The sequence below is a fragment of the Anolis carolinensis genome, chromosome 1 (genome assembly GCF_035594765.1).
Source record: "Anolis carolinensis isolate JA03-04 chromosome 1, rAnoCar3.1.pri, whole genome shotgun sequence".
NCBI lineage: Eukaryota > Metazoa > Chordata > Lepidosauria > Squamata > Dactyloidae > Anolis > Anolis carolinensis.
This window is the reverse complement of record NC_085841.1, coordinates 252,847,067-252,867,593: the sequence shown is the minus strand read 5'-3', so window position 1 is coordinate 252,867,593 and position 20,527 is coordinate 252,847,067. Positions and strand designations below refer to the sequence as shown.

At 40.8% G+C, this 20,527-nt stretch overlaps 1 protein-coding gene across 5 annotated transcripts in view; it reads left to right on the top strand.

Moving 5' to 3' along the window:
- steap3 (STEAP3 metalloreductase) overlaps window positions 1-20,527 on the top strand; it is a 57,726-nt gene extending 37,199 nt beyond the window's left edge. For 4 of the 5 annotated variants that reach the window (XM_008120783.3, XM_062967422.1, XM_008120786.3 and 1 more), the window contains exons 2-5: window positions 2,183-2,677; window positions 4,729-5,256; window positions 10,335-10,496; window positions 15,760-16,110. In XM_008120783.3, coding sequence (XP_008118990.2) covers window positions 2,183-2,677; window positions 4,729-5,256; window positions 10,335-10,496; window positions 15,760-16,050 — 1,476 coding nt within the window. In that variant the 3' untranslated portion in view covers window positions 16,051-16,110. Of the gene's footprint in view, window positions 1-2,182; window positions 2,678-4,728; window positions 5,257-10,334; window positions 10,497-15,759; window positions 16,111-17,529 lie in introns of those variants that run through there. The other variant, XM_008120787.3, reaches the window with a different exon arrangement.

Below are 20,527 nucleotides of genomic sequence, written 5' to 3'. Positions count from 1 at the left end.
TCTCGGCAGTTTCTTCAAGGTAATTTGCCTTTTCTTTCTTCCTTAATTTCTCCTTAAGTTCTAACTCCTTTTCTTATTTCCTTCTCCTTTCTGTTGAGGTTATCTTTCTTTCTCTTTATATTTTATCTTTCCTTTCCTATTAAGCTCCTCCTTTCAAATCACTTTGTAACTTTCTTCTATATCTATATAAATAAAAATATAAATGTTCGTTTGTGAGGGACCTCATAACTCCCAAACTACTGTATGGATTGCTTCAAAATTTGGATGCAATGTAGCTTTCGAACTGGAGAATGTTTTAAGATATTCACATACCTACTATTATACACATGTCACACCTTAGACAGTTTAAACCATACTTTGGTTCACAAACAGCACCATCTGCTGGACAAACAAGCAACAACCGCTGTACTACAAACAACTGTTTAAGAAAGGAGGAGAAAGGCGCGTGGAGACAGCGAGGGCTGAGGAAAAACCAGAAGCGGCAGGGGAAAGGGAAGGGAGGAATGCGGCAGAGGGGAAGAAGGGCCTTTCCCTCCGCCTCAAATATAGGCCACAATGGGAATTGCCTCCAAGGCAGTGGTGCAGGCGGAAAAGGCCTGCAGGGAGGCCTGAGGTCTGAGGATGATTGACTGACAGGGAAAGGAAGGGAGGCTTTTAGAAAGAGCCTCCTTACACTTAGAGAGGGGGAGGTCTTTGGAGCCCCACCCACCCACTAATAAGAACTAGAACAACAATAATAGGGAGGAGGGGGAACTCCCAGGGGTTGCTCCCTGGGAGGGGCATATGGCCTCTCCCAGCAGGAAAATAACACGGATCTTATCAGTCCTTACTGGTATTCCAATTTCTGGAGGTCCACCTTTCCCTATTATGTGCTTGATTTCTTCCCAGTTTTCTCAGGACTGGGGAAATTTTACAATATATGATAAATTATTAAAACAAATGAGATACCAAAATTTAAAAAGCATTAAATGACCAAAGATAGCCTTTTCCAGAAGATTGCAATATGCAGCTTCATATGAGAAGATATTATAGTCTGCATCAAAGCCATATGTGGGGTTTAATATTTTGTGACCATCATTTTGAATTGGTAGGGAGTTCTTCGTTGTTATGGAAGAAGGATGTAATACAGCATGATCCTATATACATCTACATGAAACAGCTGGGTGAGCTCATCCGGAGTTTTGGAGTTCGATGCCATCTGTACGCAGATGACACCCAGCTCTACTACTTATTTCCACCCAATGCCAAGGAAGCTGCCCAGGTCCTGAACCAGTGCCTGACAGCTGTGATGGGCTGAATAAGAACTAACAAACTGAAACTCAATCCTGACAAGACAGGGGTCCTCTTGGTCAGTTGTAGGGCCGATCAGGGTATAAGGTGGCTCAATGGGGTTACACTCCCCATAAGGACACAGGTCCACAGATTGGGGTTCCTCCTGGACTCGGCACTGGCTTGTGAAGCTCAGGTGTGGACAGTGGCTGAGAGGCCCTTCACACAATTAAAACTTGTGTGCCAAATGCTTTTAAATTTATTCCAATACCAACTGGATTTTTAATTTGTTATTAATAGGAGCTAATCTTTTACCTCTTATGTATAATATATTTTATTCCAGCACAAAATTTTATAGTTTGTGATGTTTTGATGTTTAATTTAATATTTGCATGCTGCTTTTATTTATTTATTACAGTTCATTGTTTTGTGTTGTTTTGGTTGTTATTATTACTATGTATATTGTATTTTTCTTGTAAGCCACCCTGAGTCCCTTTTGGGAGAGGGGTCGGGATACAAATAAAGTTTGTTTATTTTATCTACAGACCCAATATTTGTACTTTCATTTACCCATGGTCAAAATATGTAATCTCTTAGGCATTTTCTAGATCTTCCAGTACAAGGTTATGGTGTTACTTGTTGTAGAAATTGCTCTTTTTAGAAAGACTTATCAGCCTATCCTGGATTGACTGTGCAGGTTGGTTCTAGAAACCTTGAAAATAACTTCTACCCTCTGTATTTTCAATAATGCTTTTAGCTTTTAATTGTTTTTAGCTTTTTATATAGCATTGTCATTGTTTTGTTTGGTGAATAACTCAGAAAATTTTTCATGGGATAGCTGAACACATAAGTAAATGACACTTTTGTGCAAAGAGCCATTCTCACTTGCAGCCTTTTCTTTAATTGTTTTCAGCTTAACGGGATGCCAGTGGGCGACATGGGGAAGCCACTGCTGGGCCACCAGAATGGAGGCAGCGACCCAAGCCTGGTCCCAGGAACCAGTGGCAGGACAATTGGGGTCCTGGGAAGTGGAGACTTTGCCCGCTCCTTGTCCATGCGCCTGGTGTGCTCCGGTTTCAAAGTGGTGGTTGGAAGCCGGAACCCCAAGCGCAGCGCCAGCCTCTTCCCTTCAGCTGCTGAAGTGACGTTCCAGGCAGACGCTATCAAGAAGACAGATATTATCTTTGTAGCAGTTTTCAGAGAACATTACACCACACTCTGCGACCTCAGCGATGAGCTGTCTGGCAAAATATTGGTTGACGTTAGCAACAATGCGGAAATAAACCATCACAAAGAATCAAATGCAGAGTACTTGGCATCACTTTTCCCAGCGTGTACTGTCGTCAAAGGATTTAATGTCATCTCAGCATGGACCTTACAGTCAGGCGCCAGGGATGGCAATAAACAGGTACTACTTTTCTAGTGTGTTTATCCATTTTCTGTAAGTATCATCATACGTACAAACTCCAAAAGGAAGGAAAGGTAGCAAGGAAGAATGTGCCCAAAATACTATGGTACACGTTGAGTACCCCTTCTCCTAAATGTTTGGAACCTGAAGTGTTTTGGATTTTGGAATACTTGTATTTGCATATTCATACATGGGACCCAAGTCTAAACATGAAATTCATTTTTTCATATAACCTAGCCTGAAGGTATTTTTGTGCAATATTTTTAAATAGTTTAGTACATGAAAAAAGTTTATATACATTGAACCATCAGACAGCAAAGATCACTATCTTAACCACACATTTGGTTAATTTGGATTTTGGAGCCTTTGGGTTTATATATAAAGGATGTTCAATATGTAATTCCCATCCTCCCTACCACCTGCATATGTCTATTCGCGAATTCTATCACGTGCATGTCTTCAAATAACTAATTTTTGTGTCTTGTCAGGCAACAGACAGCCTGGTGCCTTGCACACATTTTTACACCTTAAGACTCTTTAGCCTTAAATAAAACAGTATATCCTGAGCTTTGTAGCTGTGATAACTTACAGCCTAAATCAGGAATGGCAATCACATGGCTCTGCAAATGTTGCTGGATTGCAACTCAGAGCAGCCCTAGTTTATGTGACTAAAGGTGAGGAATGCTGAGATCTGCAATCCAACAACATCTAGAACAGTGGTTCCCAACCTGGGGTACCCAGATGCTTTTGGCCTACAACTCCCAGAAATCCCAGCCAGTTTATCAGCTGTCAAGATTTCTGGGAGTTGATGGCCAAAACCATATGGCGACCCCAGGTTGAGAACCATTGATCCAGAAGCAGTTGAGAGCCAGCATGGTGTAATGGCTTGAGCACTAGACAATAACTCTGGAGAGCATGGTTCAAATCCCCTCTCAGGTGTAGAACCCCACTTTAGGCAACTGTAGGCAAGGCACACTCCCTTATTCTCAATGGGAAACAAAGGCAAACCCATCTTCTGTACAAATCTTGCCAAGAAAACCCAGTAATAAGGGTTGCCATAAATAAGGGCCTCCATAAATCAGAAACGATTTGAAGGCACACAATATCTGGAAGGCTACATGGCAACGAAGGTCTGCATAGTGAAAGCAATGATATTCCCCATAGTAACCTATGGATGCAAATTGAAACTTAAGACAATTTGAGATATTTTCAAATGAAGTGAAGGTCTTCACTATAAAGCCTTGTGGGTGTTCATGGCAGTTCTCTGGCTCATGTCCTAAAACTGACGCTAACATTTCCTCATAGGGTGGTGGACTTTCTATCTTGGGAGATCTTTAAACAGATGGCTTCTTTCAGGAGTGCTTTACTCATATCTTGACTATTTTATATATGTAATTTTTGTGTTATTGTGATTATCCGGGGTTGGCTCCATGTTAGCCGCCCCGAGTCCCTTCAGGGAAATGGAGGCGGGATATAAAAATAAAGTTGTTGTTGTTGTTGTTGTTGTCGTCATCATCATCATCATCATCATCCTATATAGCAGGGGTTGGACTAGATGTTCCTTATGATCCCCCGGTGGCACAGTGGGTTAAACACTTGTGCCAGCAGGACTGCTGACCGACAGGTCGGTGGTTTGTAATCCAGGGAGAGCGGGTGAGTTCCCTCTGTCAGCACCAGCTCCCCATATGAGGACATGAGAGAAGTCTCTCACAAGGATGGTAAAACATCTGGGCATCTCCTGGGCAATGTCCTTGCAGACGGCTAATTCTCTCACACCAGAAGCAACTTGCAATTTCTCAAGTTGCTCCTGACACGAAAAAAAAGATCTTTTCCAACTCTAGGAGCCTATATTTCTCCAGTTCTGTTCAGAAAGGAGGCTCAGTGACAATGATGCACATATACAGTAATGTTCTGCTAACAAATTCCCAGGCATGTGCCTGGGACTGCTTGCTAGCTGTGTTGTGCATTGCTCAGATTCCTTTAGTTGTGCCCTTTTCCTCTGCATCTTGTTTTGGTTTGTCAGTCCTTCACTTACCTTCTTTTTGCCACAGGTCTACATTTGCTGTGACAACCAGGAAGCCAAACGTGCCGTCGGGGAAATTGCTCATATGCTGGGCTTCACACCCGTGGACATGGGTGCCTTGGTCTCAGCCCGTGAGATTGAGAACATCCCCCTCCGCCTCCTCCCTGCTTGGAAGATCCCTGTCTTCTTGGCCCTGGGTCTCTTTCTCTGCTTCTACACCTACAACTTTATTCGACAGGTTTTGCACCCATACATCCTGGATAAAAAGAATAAGTTCTATAAGATGCCCGTGGAGGTCGTCAACACCACCCTGCCTTGTGTCGCCTACGTCATGCTCTCCCTTGTCTACCTGCCTGGAGTGCTGGCCGCTGCCTTCCAGCTCTACCACTGCACCAAGTACAAGCGTTTCCCAGACTGGCTTGACCAGTGGTTGCAACACAGAAAGCAGATAGGGCTGCTGAGCTTCTTCTGCGCAGCTCTGCATGCTGTGTACAGCTTGTGCTTACCCATGCGCCGGTCCCACCGGTACCTGTTACTCAATGAAGCTGTCAAGCAGGTACTGTGCAATTACAATATATACTCATGTATAAGTCAACCTCACATAGAAGCTGGGGGCAGATTTGGGGGCCAAAATTACAGATTTTGATATGACTCATGGGTAAATTGAAAGCCATTTCATGGAGAGGGGAAATGATCAGTTACCTACCCAGGGAGCTGGTCCACTCTTACCATCACTCCAATTTGTCTACCCAGGAATCACAACAGAGGAAGTAGAAGGGGATCATTCTCCCAGGACAAACTAAACTCTTGCCTTTTGCCAACCTACTCAGAAAAAGAGATGGATCATTACAGTGTAAAGATACAACACTTACATTGACTTGTGAATAGGTTGACTCAGATTTTTTTAGTCAATTTTTTTACTAAAATTTTTAGACTGATACATATACAGTAGTTCTTTGGATGGCTGACCAGGAGTCTTAGGATTAATGGGGTTTACATACATAGGGTTGCAATAAGTTAAAATAGGCATGACGAGAAATTCCAAGAGCCACAAAGCCCTTGGTGATAAATGAATTTATTTATGTATTTGTAGGAGCCCCCAGTGGTGCAGCGGATTAAACCTCTGCATTGCTGAACTTGCTGACCGAAAGGTTGGCAGTTTGAATTCGGGGAGTGGAGTGAACTCCCACTGTTAGCCCCAGCTTCTGCCAACCTAGCAATTCGAAAACATGCAAATGTGAGTAGATAAATAGGTACCTTTTCTGCGGGAAGGTAACCGTGCTCCATGCAGTCATGCTGGCCACATGACCTTGGAGGTGTCTACGGATAACGCCGGCTCTTCAGGTTAGAAATGGAGATGACCACTCCCCAGAGTTGGGCACGACTAGACTTAATGTCAGGGGAAAACTTTTACCTTTACCTTTATGTATTTGTAAATTAGCTAGTTACATTAATATCTCAGTGAGTTCAAGGCAGCATATATGGGCGCTCTCTTTATCTCTACAACAACACTGAGGTAAACAGAGAGAGTGACTAGTTTAAAGTCACACAGATGTTATCTTTCCCTTTAAGTGTTGCCAAGTTTTCAAAATAGCAACAGGACAGATCATATTCATGACATGGAGGGCTGGCAAGAAGGAAGTCGCTGTTAACGAAGTTTGTAATCTACCTGAATACCAAATGGAAATAATAATTTCAGTTAACTTGCCATGGATTTCTTTTTAAATTAACATATTGTCCACATTCATACGTCACATGAAATGCACATTTCTTATGAAATGCACATTTCTTATGTTTTTGGCATCTTGTTCATTCTGTGGAAAAGGAAAAGCTTTCCAACCCTTAAATAGAGACATCCCTCATATTAAAGAAGGAGCCCCCAGTGGCACAGTGGGTTAAACCCTTGTGCCTGCAGGACTGATGGCTTAAAAGTTGGGTTGCTGACCTGAAGGTTGCCGGTTCGAATCTAACCTGTGGAGAGCGTAGATGAGCTCCCTCTATCAGCTCCAGCTCCCCATTTGGGGACATGAGAGAAGCCTCCCACAAGGATGGTAAAAACATCGAAACATCTGGGCGTCCCCTGGGCAACATCCTCTCACACCAGAAGCTACTTGCAGTTTCTCAAGTCGCTCCTGACATGAATATATATATATATATATATATATATATATATATATATATATATATATATATATATTAAAAAAAGCCATTGTGATATAGTGGTTGACTCCTACTTCGTAGACCAGAGTTCCCCAGTTGGCCATGAAAACCATTGGGTGGCCTTGGAGCTCACACACACTCAGCCTCTGAAAATATTATGGTAAGGTTTAGCTTAGTGTCACCATAAGTCAGAAAGTATTAGAAAGCATACAGCAACAAACCTGTAGACTTAAATATCTGCTTGCCTTTAAATAAGGGACATTCCTTCTAATAAGGGACACTGGCAACTCTACTCCACTCCAAATGCTTACTGCTACACCATTTATATAACCATTTCCTGTTTCTTAGATTTGCCCAACCATTTGCTGGGTTTTTTTTAAATAATGTCATGGGATGCAAGTCTGTACGTCCTATTTATTTATTTTTTATTTCCGATATTTCTACCCCGCCCTTCTCCCCGAGGGGACTCAGGGCGGCTTACACAACTGGCAGGATCACTACCAGTATATCATAATACAATAAAATAATAATAAAATAAACCTCCTAACTAGTGACCAACCTGAATTTGGTACAAGTCCCACAGCAAGGTCCTAATTTCACCTGTTTGTTTTCTGTGACTCTTGTCCACAGATCCCAGGTGCGTCTTCTCTGCCTATTTCTTCCTTTTATCGCCCTCTTTTTTTCTCTTTTCCAAGCAACATTCTTGCTTCAAGAATCACATCGATTTAATAAAATAAATGGATTGGGCCTAAGTGTCAGGCTCCGTAATATAGTACAAATCCCATTTCTTTTTTCCCATTAGCCTGAAACATGTCTCTCCTAAATGCACTTAAACCAAATCCCATTAAGCCGCTGAGCAGCCAAGTTCGCAGAGAGCTGTGTTTGTGGTCGCAGCTCTGTAACTGGAGCTGACTCTCCATGTCAGTGGCAAAGCGGGGACAGAGCTGGCATGCACCCACATTTTTGGAAAGTCCCCCAGAGGTCAGTGAGAACGTGGTGGGTGTTCTGAACCCTCTTGTGGCTTGACTTTGAGACATGTAAAAAAATCACATTTCACAGGCATTTGATTACGGAGATGGGAACCGAGAATGCTTTTTGTCTCAAATCCACTTGTCTGTCTTTTTGATTCCAGCTGTCAACTTCGCTCACATAGGCAAATGTGGAATCAGTTATTCATTTATTTTTTGTACCACAATTGGTTTCATTCAAGGGCATCTGATGGCCAAAGGCAATCACATTGTTTTCTGAGTGTGGGTAGCAAACGGTATCCCCTTCAATGTGTTGTCGAAGGCTTTCATGGCCAGAATCACTAGGTTGCTGTGAGTTTTCTGGGCTGTATGGCCATGTTCCAGAGGCATTCTCTCCTGATGTTTCACTCACATCTATGTAAGGCATCCTCAAAGGTTGTGAGATTTGTTGGAAATTAGGCAAGTGGGATTTATATATCTGTGGAAGGTCCAGGGTTAGAGAAAAAAACTCTCTGCCTGAGGCAAGTGTGAATGTTGCAACTGATCAACCTTGATTAGCATTGAATAACTTTGCAGCTTCAGAGCTTGGCTGCTTCCTGAGGAAATCCTTTGTTGGGAGGTGTTAGCTGACCCTGATTGTTTCTTGTCTGGAATTCCCATGGTTTGGGGTGTTGTTCTTTATTTACTGTCCTGATTCTAGAGGTTTTTTAAAAATACTGGTAGCCAGATTTTGTTTATTTTCATGGCTTCCTTCTTTCTGTTGAAATTGTCCCCATGCTTGTGGATTTCAATGACTGCACTGTGCAGTCTGACATAGTGGTTGTGAGAGTGGTCCAGAATTTCTGTGTTCTCAAATAATATGCTGTGCCCAGGTTGGTTCATCAAGTGCTCTGCTATGATTGACTTCTCTGGTTGAGTTAGTCTGCAGTGCCTTTCATGTTCCTTGATTCGTGTTTGGGCAATTCTGCATTTGGTGGCCCCTATGTAAACTTGTCCCCTTCCTACTTCCACCGACCTCAAGGGGCAGAGTCTGTAAGGCAGGGGTAGACAACTGTAGAGGGCAATGGGGGCACATTAGCCCCCTCGGAGACCTCAGTTTTCTGCATAAAAATAAATATTAATCCAAACAGATTTAGGGAGTGTGGGGACACTTCACCATATTTGGGGTTCTATTGACATGTAGGAGCATTTTTGAGCAAGTAATATTACCATAATTGAACATTTTGGCAAAGTGCTTTTTTGTTCCATACAATCATAAGGCTTTTAAAGAAGAAGGTTTTAAGATCATGTCAAGTGGTTGATTTTTATATCAGTGGTTCTCAATCTGTGGGTCCCCAGATGTTTTTGGCCTTCAATTCCCAGAAATCCTAACAGCCTGGGATTTCTAGGAGTTGTAGGCCAAAAACATCTGGGGTTCCAGGGTTGAGAACCATTACTTTATATGTTTTTAACTATAACTCCCAGAAATCCCAGCCAGTTTACCAGCTGTTAGGATTTCTGGGAGATGAAGGCCAAAATATCTGGGGACCCACAGGTTGAGAACTACTGTTCTAAATGCTCCACTACTCATAGAAGTATGATTCTATAATATACTTCTGCTGGAAGTGGTTCATTTCAATAGGATTCACTATTATCTATGGTTTCATATTCCCATGAAAAGTATCCCTTGCCATTACGGCGGTCATTACGACAGTTCCGGCCCTGCTTTCTTGTCCGTATGTATCTCCCTCTATGATCCACCTCGGAAGTTAAGATTGTCGGGGGAGGCACTGCTCTCGAACCCACCACCCTCGCAGGCGTAACTGGTGTGGATGAAAGACAGGGCCTTCTCAGTGGTGTCCTCTCATCTGTGGAACTCCCTTCCTAATGAAATCAGGTCGGCCCCCTCCCTTCTGTCCTTTTGGAAAAAAACTCAGAACATAGCTGTGGGACCAGGCATTCAAGCACCAAACACAGCAGTAATAATAAGAACAATTTATGTGACTGATAATGGACCGACTCTGGACTATGACTTAGACTCGTGCAGTTTTCAAATGATGTTTTATAATTGTTGTTTCAATTATCTGTTTTAACTGTAATTGTTTTGTAATTGTTTGTTTTGGCCTCTAATGACTGCCAGTTGTGAAGCTGCCCTGATCCCCCCCCCCCTCCGGGGGAGTGAGAAGGACAGGATACAAATGTATAAAATAAATAAATATGAAATAAATAAATGATGATAATAACTTTATTTATACCCCGCCACCATCTCCCAGAAAGAACTCAGGGTGGCTTACAGAAGCACATACAAGTGCCATAGCACATAAAAATAGAGGTAAAATTACATTATCAATAACAACATCAGTTAAGATAAAAACAACACATTACAAAAAGTCCAGTTTAAAAATCAATAAAATTGTCCTATTCGTGAAACTGTCACACCGGAGAATCACTATCTACTAACTTCTAATCTGTATGTGCCTTCAGCGTTCTTTATTTAACCTTTATGTATTTGTCGTTGTTCCCTCAGGTGGAGAAGAAAGCCGATGCCTGGGTAGAGGAGGAAGTTTGGAGAATGGAGGTCTACATTTCTTTCGGCATCATGGCCCTGGGCTTACTCTCATTACTTGCCATAACTTCACTTCCTTCCATCTCCAACTCACTCAATTGGAGAGAATTCAGTTTCATTCAGGTAAATTTTACAGGACACAGTCCTCAGTCTATTTTCTCTGAACCAAACCAAGCATGACTTGGTAACCATTCACCTATCTGTTCTGTCAATACCAGTCTTCTATCAGCAAAAGGAGTGCTCAGCTCTTCCCCCTTGCCAACACACAGTCAATGGTTGCAATCACAATTCTCCTTTCCTGGCTTCAGCACTGAAACAGGAGGAGAGAGAAGTAGCTAAAGAAAACCGGATAGGAAATGAGTTGCAGAGGGAAGCGTTCAGCAGCCCCCTTTCCCACCCACTTCTTATTACTGGAGCAAGACTGCAGCCTACCTTTTATATGTGGAAAATAATTTACTTACACCCTTCTGTCTAGTTCAGCTCTTATATAGACACAGGACATCTTTTAGTCTCTTCTAACTTAAAATATTAGCCGATTTATTTATTTATTTATTGTGTCAGAAGCGAACCAAGGGTACAAGTTGTAATGTATTTGTATTTGTAATGTATTGTAATATAATGTAATGTATTTGAAAACAAAGTTTTTTAAAAACAACAACAACAACAACTTGGCATTATACTAAATGTCCTTTGACCAGTAGCTGGCTACTTGAAGTGCCTCTGGTATTGCTGTAAGAAGGTCCTCCATTGTGCATGTGGCAGGGCTCAGGCTGCATTGTCATAGGTGGCCTGTGGTTTGCTCTTGCCACACTCGCATGTCGTGGACTTCACTTTGTAGCCCCATTTCGTAAGACTGGCTCTGCATCTCATGGTGCCAGAGCACAGTCTGTTCAGGGCCTTCCAAGTCACCCAGTCTTCTGTATGCCCAGGAGAGAGTCTCTCATCTGGCGTCAGCCACTAATTGAGGTTCTGGGTTTTAGCCTGAGGTGAGGTGTTCCTGCGATATATTGAAGCATGAGCTGTTATGTGCCCATTCTTCAGATGCATAAAAGCCTGTATTTCAGCAAATGGTGGGGAAAAGATTGCAATAAGGTATGAAACGAAAGAAATTAAAGTTAGAAAAGCAGATAATTTAGAAACTGGTCAAAGTTCAGCTCTCATTTATCTTCCAAATAGCCACATTCCACATTTTATAAGAAGTGTGCATGTTAATATAGGATCAACTGCATTTTGCTTCACCAGAAAAAAATATTCTGTACGTTAATGGTTTGGGACATTGGACCAGACTGAGAACAAATCAAACACAGCTTCTTCTACTGAGTCAGACCGTTGGTCCTTTTTGCTCAGTTTTATTCATCCCTGATTGGCTGTAGCTCTCCAGGCATGAATCCTTCCCAGCCTTCCTTAGAGATGCAAGGGACTGGATTTGGAATACTTTGCATTCCTAGTATGCTAATATGCATTGTTTGCTACTGAGCTAGTGCCCTTCATCTAAATGGCCTCTAGGTCCAGATTCCCCCTATGGAATGTAGAGTCATCTTGAAATAACAACTTTTCTTCAGATGCTTCGGAAAAATGTTTTGCTTGGTCCACATACCACTGAAACCCCTAGTGATGCCACTGGGTTTCAGAAAGGAACAAAAGACATAAGTAAAACATTTAATATTTCTTTACTATGATTATTGTTGCTGAATTAATTAATTAATTAAGATTATGAAACTTTTTTAAAAAATGCAACCGATGTTCTGTAAGCCGACTGAAAAAATGGCTTTCTGCATGGCTCCCTCTATCCCTAAAATATCCTGAATATGTAACCCATAGGGTGGGTTACAACGGGAAGGAACCCTTGACCATACAGATATTTTAGCCGGTAACTTCCATCAGCCATCTGCCTCAATCCAGCATGTTCAGTAATAAAATATTATGGGAGTTGGACTCCAAAATATTATTGCACTCTTGGGTGAAAACCATACCCGTGAAAGAAGCTAATGGCACAACAACCATATTTCTGAATCCCCCACAGTTACACCACAGACAAAAGGGACTTTCACATTAGGTATGCTTGCCTTTGATAGGAACAGGAACTCAAGTATGGAGGAAATGCAGTGTATTATAAAATATCACTGTTGCAGAGATGAATCCTGGTCTCTTAGCAATATCAAACCATGCCTCTCCTGCTCAGAAATTGCTCTACAAATCTAGTTAGATCCCTCTTCATTTCCTGCCCTAACATTTCTTGCTGAGCGCCTGCTCTGTTTGTTGCACTAGTCTTATAAGTCAGAAAATGCAAAATACCTTTCAGGCCATTTTGCAGTCTCCTCTTGCTGCCAGGCAAGGAATGGTTCTTCCAGACAAACAGCCAGCTCTCTCTTAGTTCAGCCAGGCAAAACATGAGTTTAGGTAAATTGTGGAAGATTTCCATTCAGCCCTTAATTCAGCACTTCGGAAAATAATCCATTTTGGCCTAAAGCTCCAACTCAAGTTGAAATTCAGAAACCCAAAGTTTTACACCACTTTATTCACTATCGCTGAAAATCCAAAACCTCGCATTGATTGTTTTTATTTTTCTGCCAGAATTGGAGGCAACTGGTAGTTATAGTATTCAAAACACAAACAGATGCAGATCTTTTGTGGTATTCAAAACACATGTAGATATTAGCATAGGACTGGGGAAACCTTCTGCTATAAAGTTTTAAGAACTTTTTTTTTGTTGAGAAAATGAATTTGTAGGTAACTTCTTTATTTCATAGCACAATGTGGAGAAATTTACAACCATAGTTCACTTTTTTCTGGGAATCAAAGCTAACACAGTTCAGAAGGACATGTGTATCCAAATACAAATACTGCTATCCTCTTAGTTTCCTAAACTAATAGGAAAGCCCCTGTGCCTCACCAGGCGAGAGAGGGGGGCAACTGTGCACTTGTAACTGTGTAAGGCTGTATTAGGTATTTCCTTGGTGCAACGTTTGACAAGGCCAGCCACTTATAGAACTGGGAGTTATGTTAGTGCAATGACCCTTATGGAGGCTAGCCTATGTTCTTCTTTGAACAACTTAATCCACCACGTGTTTTTTCCCAGTGTTAGAAGTGAAGACGACTGACATCCATGAGATCAAGTGAACTTAAATCCTCAGCTTTATTTGACTTTGCACCAGGCTTCAAAAATGTCAAAAAGTACTGACAAAATACAAAACTGCTGTGTTTGCAAAATTTCAAGATTGGTTATTAAATATAGGAAGCCAGCAGGTGTTGTGGTTGGAGTGTTTGACTAGGACTTTGGGAAACCATGATTGGAATCCCTTTTTGGCTGTGGAAATTTACCTTGGGCAAATCAGATTCTCTGAGTTTCAAAGGCAACACCAAACCTCCTCTTAATGAATTTTGGCAAGAAATCATAATTACGATGCATAGTATACAGAATATTCAACATCTAATGTTTATTGCAAGCAATTCTTTCCATTTCTGTAGACATTTCCAGCTGAACTTTGAGGAGCACAAATTCTCTGCCCTGAACCATGGTCTTTGTTGTTTTTCTGCCCTCCAGCGGTGGAAGGTTGTATGTGTAAAGAAGGCATCTTTAAAAGACAAAAACTTTAAAATCTCCACAGAGAGACTTTTTTTTATAAAAACATTGCCTTTCCCTGGGTTATTTTCTATAGATATGTATTAAGCTGTAGTCCTTTGTAGTCCTGCAGCTTGACCGCAGTGGGAGTTACTTCTGAAGGAGATGACAGGGATCACATAAACATTAGATTATCTAATCATCAATTATCTCTGCTTTACGTGATTTTGTTTAAGCAAACATGTACCTCAGTGGGGATAATGGCATGGATCCCAAACTAGATGGCTGAAAGCTTTTTTCTTTGTAAAAACTACCATATATACTCTTAGATCAGCCAAGTTTTTCAGCCCTTTTTGAGTTGAAAAGCCTGCATCGGCTTATAATGGGGGCAGCGGAGCCTGGAGGCCACTGTTTGCAATATATGATATATTTCTCTCCTCTTCTCTCCCTTTATCAGTGTGTTTTCTTTTCCACATCCTCCCTCCTCTTAACCAAGGGAATGTTTTGAAAAGGAAAATGAGAGGGAGATAAGCCCTTGCAAGTCAGGAAGAAGAAGAAAAATAGCCATTAATCTTATAAAAACATTCTCCCCTGAAATATTTGTTAATCTCTCCAACAGATATATAGGTATTTCCCCCTGCAAGCCTTTGCAGTCCCTATGTACTTATATAGCTCTATCTATCTATCTATCTATCTATATACATTAATTTTATATATGATTTTCCCCCTCATATGTTTGCAGATATTTGCATATCCTGTATATATATAAATATCTAGAGATTTCCATGCACCTCCATTATTTTTATATATGAATTTTCCCTCACATGTTTTGCAAACCTCTGCAAATCCTATATAGATATAATTATCTATATATAGAGAGATGTCTAGATAGATATAGGGCTTGCAAATATTGCAGGAGGGAAATGCACGTATAGAGAGAGGGTTTGCAAACATGTCAGGAAAATGCATATGTGAAATTAGTTTATTATTATATATTTTTGATGCCATATTGTTTTTGTTGACCCTACTTTTCCACTTACAGAGCTTAGCTTACTGTTTTTCTTTGAAATACGGTAGATATTCAAAAACATTTAACCTACTAATGCCTCAATTAATGTAATTTTATTGGTATCTATTTTTATTTTGAAATTTACTAGTAGCTGCTGCATTTCCCACACTCGCCTTATACTCGTCAATAAGTTTTCCCAGTTTTTTGTGGTAAAAGTGGGTGCCTCAGCTTATATTTGGGTCAACTTATACTTGAGTATATACAGTATGCTGATTCATAGAGGCTCTCACTGATAGAAAGTGGAGTTCACGCTCTTCTCCTATAGTACCCATTGCCATTTTCCCCTGCAGCTTCATATTTGGAGGGTACAAGGAGCTGTAGGAGGAGAGAGGAATATAGAATCACCTGCAATAAACAGGATTTTTCAGCAAGGACAGGTATTAACAGAAGTCCTTAGGATCCAAACCAGTGAATCTTGAAAAATTATAAGACTGTACCTTCCAGTCCTTATCCTTAGGGATGGTTCAGTGTATTTAGCCACATTCAAGGGCTCTGGGGTTGTTGTTTTTTATTTTTAAGATGGTCTCTGTCCAAGGAATTTCTAGTTTGTAAAGTGGGGTCCAGTTTTCAGCCAGAACGCAATTTTATACAACATTTTAAATAACGTTCTGATAAACCAAAGTTTTTGTACATCAAAGTGTCAGAAAGCAAAGATGTCAGAAAGCAAAGCTATGTGTGTGGACAATTTTGGATGTTGGAAGATTCCAGGGTTGCTCAGCCTATAATAACACTTTTTTTCTCCTTCCCCTTTTCAGTCCAGCCTTGGCTTTGTTGCGCTGGTGATCAGCACTCTCCATACCTTGACATATGGCTGGGGAAGGGCCTTCGATGAGAGCCAATACAAGTTCTACCTGCCTCCTACCTTCACCCTCACACTGCTGGTGCCGTGTGTCATCATCCTGGCTAAACTTTTCTTCCATCTTCCTTGTATGAACGAAAGACTGCGGCGCATCAGGAAAGGGTGGGAAAGGGGCAGGTATGTCAAATTCACCTTGCCCAGAGCATCGGGGGAGTTCTCAAGTGGAGAAAGCAGCAGCATTGTGTGATACTTCACTTTCTTTCTGTTATACTATTCAAACGCACTATGAAGGTTCTGAGTTTTATAAGGTGTTTTTTTTTTTTTTTTTCACTGAGTGGTGGGCTGCTATCCTGTTTGGGATATTTTGGAGGGGAAGTTACAAACATAGCCAATGGGTGGAACAGCATATAGAATAGACAGATAATTCTCTAGCAAAAAATAATAATAATAGGTTGCCTTAAAAATTCAGTGCAAAACTTCAGCTTTGCTATTTTAAAGCTAGAAAACAGCACTACTCTGGAAATAGAATCACATTCAGTGTAAAATATGGATATAATTTAAGAATAATTTTCTCTGTGGTTGTTTGGATATCCACCAGCTGGTGGCTTGTCTAAAGGCAGCAATCCTTTATGCACTTGTACAGCAGCAAGTACACTATACATATTTAATAATTATTTATTATTAAAAGCACTTAGGATTGCTCTGCAAGTGATGGTCTTTAATGCACCAGAATTAGTTTAAATAGGAAAGATGGGTGCTGAGTAAATTTTCTAGCAAATACTTTGTGTTGAATTCAGCAGGATTAATTTTCAGGTAAAAATCCAGGTAAGTATATGTAGGACCACAGCCTTGACAGGCCGTTCAGACAACCTAAATATTCTCTAGATCAGTGGCTCTCACCCTGTGGGTCCCCAGATGTTTGGCCTGCAACTCCCAGAAATCCTAACAGCTGGTAAACTGGCTGGGATTTCTGAGAGTTGTAGACCAAAACACTGGGGACCCACAGGTTGAGAACCACTGGTCTAGATCAGTGTTTCTCAGACTACTACTCCAGATGTTTTGGACTCCTCCAAGAAATCCCAGCCATCTTACCAGCTGTTTGGAATTGTGGGAGCTAAAGTCCAAAACATCTGAAGGAGCACAGTTTGAGAAACACTGTTCTAGACAAAGCTCTAGAAAGCAACTGACACTTAGTGTAGCAATATTCCAGCCTTTTCCTTTACATGCAATACATTTACACTTGATGCTCTTCATGTAAAAGTAGCAGTTGGATAGCAACTGCCATTCCAAAGACTAAGCTGGCAGCTATCCACTGTAATGGACAAAAAACAGCACATTTGATGTATAGCTCCTTCCCATATCTTCCTTTCTCTGTCATTCTCTAGTCTGCTTATCTTCTATAGTTCAAGGAAAAGAACTTTCATATATTTACAAGAATGGCTTGGAAATAATGTACAGAGAAAGGAAAACACATATCGCAGCATATGAGGCACATATCACAGTCACAACTTAAATTCATTCCCTTTGAAAATTGAAGGTAAAGACATCATGTGTCTTTGTGTATTAAATGTTTGTTTATTTAATTGGTCAACTGTGGCCAATTTTAGATAATATTAGGTTGCTTTGCACATCATCTGTCCCCATCAGCTATGCTGACTAAGTCCCAGCAGTGTCTTAAGGGCCACAGTTGTTCATCCCCACTGTATTTCCATCTCTTTGCTATTAGGCCAACTCAGAACCTAATGGAGACCCTGTGATATGGATCCCTAAAATATTGGAAAACTAATTTTCTTCTCCAAATCAAGTTCTCACGTTTCTTGGCACCAGTATGTATAGCGGTCAAATGAGGAACAGATTCTTCAGCCCAGGAACATGTGTTTCATGAGTCAGGCATGACCTGGCCACAGCTGTAATACAACAAAACTGACTTTGAAGAACCTCTATAAAGAGTGGCGAGACCGTTGAACAGCCAATGCAAATTGGAATGACGCTGTTTCAAGCTCCCATCTGTGTTGTCCAAACTAAACTAAAAATCATAGTGACACTTTGTTACCAAGCTTAACGCAAATGGAGGCTGACAGCTGACATTATCATATGATCAATGGCACTGCAGATGTTTTCGGCTGAAGTTCAAAACATTGGGAGGTACAGATATGGAAAACCACTCAACTATTCAATCAGGGGAATAGGCTAATTGCTTGACTATAACCACCATATGTGTAAAAATGGTTTTCTTGTGTACATACATGTCAACACAATCAACAGATAATATATGTATCCATTTCACCACCACATAGCAACCCTCCTGAACTTTTTGGATTATATCTTTTAATACAAGGCCCACTAGTTGTTACCTATCGCTACCTGCATACAGCTAGAATAGTAGTCAGGCCTCTGGTGTTTTCCCCATTTTTTAAGGAGAAATGACACTGTGATATATAGACAGAACTGTTCCCCACTAGCCAATTCTGTGGGATCACAAGCACCATCTACACATCTCATAAGCACAGTGGCATCACAAGCACCATCTGCACATCTCAAAACAACATTTTATTATCTGCCGTCTTATGTGTTCAATAGGAACCCCATTTTATCACATATTGCAGGATCGTGATTGTCAAAATTCAAAGGAAACATAAACGTACATATTACACATGGGGTCTTGAATTTCCTCAGATTCAGTTATTGAGGAAATGGATGCAAAAGTTGTTCACATAGAAACATGGGATGAAATATGACAGCGTCCCTTTATGTTACTCTCAGGCAAAATGTCAGGAAAATCTTTTAAAACTATTTGGCAATTCTGCAAGGGTTTCTTGGTCATGAGTCCCTTGCATTGAAGAATTATAGATGTTAGACACTGAGTAAAATTATGGATGTTGGACACTGAGTTAAAGCAGTAGAAACAGTACAAATGAGCAGATAGTGGGTTGAGCGAATTAGCTTCCTCCCTACCCTGAAGTTTTTTTAGCACAAATGTCAGCAGGCAGTGCTGCTGGTGCATGCAACTGACTGCAGGGAACCATCCATGCAAACTGAAACTTCAGTAGTATAGGATTCAAGCTCTTAGGAAGTATGTAGGCATCCATCTATATACATAAAGCTGCCCTTTTTTGCACACACTGGATTAAGTCTAATTGACACACCCTTGCTAGGTAGAGCCGTTTGGCATGGGCCTGATCCCCACTTATCAGCTTCCAGCTCACCAAAGGTTTGGGAAATCTTGAAGTGGACCATATGGAACTCTGAAAGGTATCCAAAACACTTGCACAGTAGAAGAATCTGACAGGCAAACAAGAACTCTTTTACACTGTTTACATGAGCTGACCTTGCTACATAGATATAGTTTTCAAGTAATCTAAAATGTACTGCTCTTGTGTGATCATAACCCTAGAGCGGTGTTTTTCAACCCGTGGGTCCCCAAGTGTTTTTGACCTACAACTCCCAGAAATCCCAGCGAGTTTACCAGCTGTTAGGATTTCTGGGAGTTGAAGGCCAAAACATCTGGGGACCCACAGGTTGAGAACCACTGTCTAAAGACTGTGGAGCAAAATATCCTTTCCCCATTGATCTTACTTGTAGCAAAGTGCAAAGCAGCTTCAAATACAACTAAGGGATGAATGAGAAGACTCTTCAACTTGGCTTGTGGCTTTTCTGTGCTTCTTTTGGGGGAGCTCTGTGGCTATTTCATGTCTCCAAAATGTATGGTATATCACTCTCGTTAAACCATGCTTAACTATGCTAAGAGAGGGTTTATAACGCATACAGTTCTACACAGTCTTGTTCAGAACCTATGTTACATAGTATGGCTGCTGTGAACTGTGACATCCCCTCTTCCAAAAAGTTTGTATTAACCTTTTTATCAAGGCTAGTAGCAAAACCAAGAAAGATTTTTTAAGAGAGGTGATTTGAACAATTTATACCCAGTGGGTAATAGAAACCAAAGAAAGCTGTGACTTCCAGTCATACTGTTAATGCTAGAGGTGAGGTAGAACCCCTCCCAAAGCTATCAGATATATTAGGACAGTGGTTCTCAACCTATGGGTTCTCAGATGCTTTGGCCTTCAACTCCCAGAAATCCTAACAGCTGGTAAACTGGCTGGGATTTCTGGGGCTTGTAGGCCAAAACACCTGGGGACCCACAGGTTGAGAGCCACAGCAATAGACCATCTGATCCAACATATCAAAAGATGCACATATAGTTACATTCACACACATTTGTCACATTTCCTCAATAATCCCAACTGCTTTTCATGCAAATATTGAAATGGCCAAGTTTCACAACTCATCTAGATGTCTGCAAGAATTTGAAAAATAATTCTGATCCAGAGTGAGCTTTTCAAAAAAAAATTTGAAAGAAGAAACACAATGTCCTTTATAAATACTTTCTGCATAGTTAATTATAAGTACTGGGAGAGAAGGATTATGTAAGCTCGGATAAAAATATACCAATGTTATTTCTCTATTTGTATTCTGTATGGATATACTGCTGTGATATAAGAGATACAGTCTATTGCCTGTATCAGTGTTTTCTGCACTGCCTAATTTGTGCCTTGAGAGTTTTAACCAGCTACTATCCTGCTTCCAAATAAGTCTTTTGTTCTTGTTGTCATTGTGTATAAAATACATAACTGGAACATATCCATGAAATGGAAACTTTGATGCTAGCTGTTATTTGCTATCTATCCCACCAATATTTACAGTAAAAGGCTATTTCTAAAGTC